This window comes from Amblyomma maculatum, unplaced genomic scaffold (assembly GCF_055883805.1).
Source record: "Amblyomma maculatum isolate TAMU_Amacu unplaced genomic scaffold, ASM5588380v1 scaffold_15, whole genome shotgun sequence".
Lineage (NCBI taxonomy): Eukaryota > Metazoa > Arthropoda > Arachnida > Ixodida > Ixodidae > Amblyomma > Amblyomma maculatum.
Genome location: NW_028146740.1, coordinates 6,105,273 through 6,110,460, shown reverse-complemented (window position 1 = coordinate 6,110,460; position 5,188 = coordinate 6,105,273). Strand labels below are relative to the sequence as shown.

The 5,188-nt window shown below is 49.5% G+C and overlaps 1 protein-coding gene across 1 annotated transcript; it reads right to left on the bottom strand.

Moving 5' to 3' along the window:
- Positions 1-2,766: 2,766 nt before the first annotated feature.
- LOC146171977 (52 kDa repressor of the inhibitor of the protein kinase-like) lies at positions 2,767-4,527 on the bottom strand. The gene is made up of 2 exons (XM_084586125.1): positions 4,230-4,527; positions 2,767-3,464 (listed from the first exon to the last, which is right to left on the bottom strand). Exons 1-2 carry the CDS (start codon positions 4,331-4,333, stop codon positions 3,287-3,289), a joined length of 282 nt encoding a protein of 93 aa, XP_084442251.1. The 5' UTR covers positions 4,334-4,527; the 3' UTR covers positions 2,767-3,286.
- Positions 4,528-5,188: the final 661 nt, after the last annotated feature.

Here is a 5,188-nt window from a genome sequence, read left to right as displayed (position 1 = left end):
CTCACCAGTTGTGCTGGCAGCTAAAAAGGACGGAACACTCAGATTCTGCATCGACTATAGGAGGCTTAACAAAATTACGAAAAAGGACGCCTACCCATTGCCCCCAATCGATGACTCGTTCGACCGACTCCGCCGCGCCCGATACCTTTCATCGCTCGATCTACGCAGTGGGCACAGGCAGATCAAAGTCGATGAACGTGATCTATAAAAGACCGCATTCATTACTTCTCTGCGACCTACGAGGAGCACCTCAAACGATTGACGGCCGTGCTAAATACCATCCGCGGGGCCGGACTCTCACTAAAACCAGAAAAATGCCACTTTGCATTCCAACAGCTCAAGTTTCTAGGTCACATCGTGAGATCTGAGGGAATTATCCCTGATCGAGAGAAGACGGCTGCCGTAGCTGCTTTCCCGACCCTCACTGATAAATTTTCCGTGAGTCGGTTTTGGGCCTCTGTGCATATTACAGGAGATTTGTGCACGACTTCTCCCGAATAGCGGAACTATTGACTCGTCTAACAAAGGACGACCAGCCTTTCATCTGGGCCGACGAGCATCAAAGGACCTTCGAGGAGCTTCGCAAGCGCCTTCAGACTACGCCCGTACTTGGCCACTTCGACGAGGAGGCCTACACAGAATTGCATACCGACTCCAGTAACGTTGGCCTCGGTTCAGTTCTGGTTCAGTGGAAAGAAGGCGTTGAGCAGGGGATTACTTACGCCAGCCGCACCCTGTCTCGTTCCGAAGAGAATTATTTTACTACCGAAAAGGAGTGCCTTGCAGTTGTGTGGGCGGTAGCAAAATTTCGGCCGTATTTGTATGGTCGGCCGCTTAGAGGGGTCAGCGACCACCACTCACTCTGTTGGTTAGCGAACCTTAAAGATCCTTCAGGCCGGTTAGCCCGCTGGAGTCTTCGCTTAGAGGAGTTCGACGTCACTATTGTGTACAAGTCCAAGCAAGAAACAAAGTGACGCTGACTGCTTATCCCGAGACCCTATCCCGTGTTTTTCAATTGAAGCAGATGACTCCGTTTTTCTCGGCGCTCTCACGACACCAGATATCGCTCAACAGCAACGAGACGACACCCAACTGCGGCCTCTCATCGATTACCTCGAAGGAACCGCCTCATCGCCGCCTTTTCACGCCTTTTCAAAAAGTACGCTTCCACAGACATTCAGTATCTGCTGGTTGTCCAAACGCCGCTTCGTACCAACGTTTTGCAGGCATGCCACGACGAGCTTCCTGCCGGACATCTCGGTTTTTCTTGCACCTTGGCACGAGTACGACAAAAGTACTACTGGCCCAAGATTGCCACTATGGTTCAGCGCTATGTTAGGACGCCAAAGTCGGAAGATACCACCTATCAAGCCGGCCGGCCTGCTGCAGCCTATTGTTCCTCCGCGAGTACCTTTTCACCAAGTCGGTATGGACTTGCTCGGGCCATTTGCTACGTCATCATTGGGCAACCGGTACATTATAGTCGCCACAGATTATCTAACCAGCTATTGGGAGACGAAAGCTCTTCCCAGCGGCACGTCTACTGATGTTGCGAACTTTCTCATCTTTAATTTAGTCCTTCGTCACGGTGCCCCTGCGATCGTTTTAACTGACAGAGGCACGGCATTTACTTCAGCTCTAACCCAGGAATTGATGCGGCTCAGTGGCACTTGTCATCGCAGAACAGCTTACCACCCTCAGACGAATGGCCTTACCAAGCGATTCAATAAGACCATCGCCGATATGCTTTCTATGTACGTCGACGAAGACCATAAGAACTGGGACCAGATACTAACGTATGCAACATTTGCGTATAACACCTCAGTCCAGGAAACGACCCGCTTCACACCGTTTCGTTTGGTGTACGGTCGCGAAGCTGTCACCATGCTGGACGCAGTGCTACTGCCAGATGTTGCCCATCCATCGATTGCCGGTACCGATCAATTCGTGCAGCATGCCGAGGCCGCTCGCCAGCTGGGTAGACTGAGAGTCCGGATACAGCAAGTTAAAGATGCTCGACGTTATAAGGAAAATAAAACCGCAGCAGACACAGGACGGAGGCTGGAGACAACACAGGGCGGTTGTCTCCAGCCTCCGTCCTGTGTCTGCTGCGGTTTTATTTTCCTTATGTCTCACCAACTGGCCTACACATCTACACTACGACGTTATAACCTTCGTCACAGGGAGGTAATTTACAACTTTGGCGATCAGGTTTGGGTGTGGACACCTGTTCGCCAGCTGGGTCGCTCCGAGACGCTTCTGCGCCGCTACTTCGGCCCGTACGAAGTACAACGCAAACTCAGCGACGTCATCTACGAAGTGACCCCGCAAGGAACTGTTCGCTGATCCCGACGGCAAGCACAATCGGAAGTCGTACATGTCGCCAGGATGAAGCCCTTCTGCTCCCGCTAGGTCAAGCTACATGTGTTTTTTTTTTTTTGCTTCCTTTAACTGCTTTATGTGAACGCGGCATCCTCGCCGACTACTGTTATCCTCGACCTCGCCACTCGGCATCGGGACGATGCCTTTTCCACCGGGAGGGGCAATGCCGCAATGTTATCTTACTGGCGCCGCAATCAAGGTAGATATACAATGGTAGCGAAGGTTCCATAGACGCCCATTGGTCCAAAAAATGGCGGCTCATGGGCACCGCCATATTGGGGGGCAACTATGTATAAGTGACCTTGAATGACGTCACGCATACGCATGTTTTTAGCGCGAATTTTAAAGTGGTCTTTTTATAGAACCCGCCTTTTTAAGCCGGTATCTCATGAAGGTTGCCTTTCAGTGCGCACCAACCTTTGCCAGTCAAATGTGCTCGAGTTCCTGCTAGTTATGGCCTTGCTAATGTGCAATTCGGAACCCAATGAAAGTTACTGGCAAAGAAGGCAGCATAGAAAGGCAGCAACACTTTCAGACGCTGGCTTACCTTGGCTGGCTAAGAATGCAATCATGCATGATTCGTAGTGGAAACCTTGGTGGAAATACTGGTGCTAGTACTTTTGAGTACAAGGTATGATGCACAAAGCACAGGCTCAAGTGCACAGTTTGCAATACAGTGTACGGCAAGTATGGTTTTCATATTCATGGTTTATTAGAGCAACCAAACAAATACAGTGATAAAGCACACCAACAAAAATACACGTCACAGGCAGCTCAAGCAGTAGTTTCTTTAAGCTGGCTATTCATCTTAATGGTCACAGTGCGGATAGAAAAAAACCCTGCAGTTCCCCGAACGTTGCCAGGTAGGAAATTGAAAAGCATAGAAGACAGTGCTAAGACAGCTTCAATTGAGGCAAACATGACATGACATAAGTAGGCGCATCAACACGGGTCGCAGCCTTTTTGACGACAGATACGCAGACGGTTCGAAGTGCTTGGAACAAACCCGCAAGTCTCGCAGCTGCCATGGTGTCTTCTTCTCCAGGCTGACGTTGTGGTAGAACTGCACCCACGCTCGGCACCTGGACGTGATGCAACGTGCACGTTATTCACAATTGCGCCGTAAGGAATACTGCATACTCCAAACGCCAATGCGTGATTATTCCTGTCAATGCTAACAACAGTACACTACATTTCCATTATATATGAACTATGGTAGTAAATGCTCGCCCCAAGCTCTCAGCGCCTAAGAGTGCGGTTATGTACGCTCGTCCTCATGGCATGCGGGTAGCTATACTTTTCTATGGTTAAGATTGACGAGAATGGAGTGCGTTTAAAGTTACCCTAACGGTCATGCATATGCAGAATAGCAATAAGAAGACAGGCAGTAACTCCTGCTGAGTGAATTCAGTTAAAGCACCCTCAAGGCCGCGCATATACACATGGCTGAATTTCGATACTACCAGTTGCGAGAGTCAAATTGGCTTCGCGGTGTTGGAAAACTAAACAGTGTTGTGCTCAGACTTGTCAGGCAGCACAATTGGTTTTAAATTGGCCTTCCGGTCAGTGGCATGCGCGTGGTTGCTCCTGAGAGCCCGGTATCAAGTTAACGCTGGTGATAGCCGGCTGCATGAAACTCACCATAAATCAGACAAATGGTGGGCCTCTTTCGCACAGCTCAGCACTTAAAGTGTGTGCCCTGTAGTGTAGTACATAAATATCCCCGAAAAAATGAAGCCACATGCGCACGAACTGGTTACAGAAACAGAAGCGAACAGCCCAACGAAAGCAATCGGAGCATACCTAGAGCAGACGCCTTGTAGCAGACGACACTGACACGAGCTCACCTGTGAAAGTCCAGCGGGAAGCGGTGTAGCTTGGCACCGACGGCACTGTCCATGCTGTCGCAATGTGCCACGGCGCATCGTTTCTTCACACGCCGCAAGCTCATCTTGAAATAAAGCTCTAAGCGCTTCAAAAGAACAGCGCGAAGCGTGCAAAGACGGAAAAAGACTTCGCACTGGTCGCACGTCGAAGGAAACGACAAAAACCGAGAAAACTGCCGCAGCGGTGCGGCGGGGTCCAAATTTTACAAAACGGCGACAGAGACGCGACGCGCATGACGACGAAAACTTCGCAAAAGGGGCATTTCGAGACTGACGATAAGAAACCGCTTCGTGAGCACCCGCGGCCACTGTGGCTGGGTGCCGAAACAAGGCCTGCAAAGTCAAGCTGCAAATGCACCGCACACTCATCAACAGGGGGCGTAACAAGAACGTTGCAAAAAATTAAAAATGCGGAGTAATGTTTTGTTAAAATAGTTAACCTATTTTATAAAACGTGGCATTAAAATATTTATTTCTTTATGTTGTTTTATAGCGTGTTTATTCGTGCTTTTGAATTTCATTATCTAAGTGTTTCGCCCCCCCCCCCCCCCCCTCCAAAGTGGCTGTGCTGCTGTCGCGCTAGACCGTTTTTGGGCCCAGCCTTCGCTACCATTGTATACATACCTTGCCGCAATGTGGCGAGCTCGGGAGACTGGCACGCGCTCGTCTTCGCTCTCGGTGCTCGCCCACCAGTCAGTTCCGATGCTTTTACTTAGTTGTGAGTAAACCTGCTTAACCAGTTCCACTGGCTTCTGTGACTATATATCGGGTGTCCCAGCTAACTTGAACCAAGGGTTACAAAATAATATATTTAAGGTATTTCAGGGAAACCAACTTTCAGCCGCTTTGCGCACCACATGCATTTTTTGTTATGAAATTGCTTAATTGGCTAATTGTGCTAATTTTTTTAATATCATAAA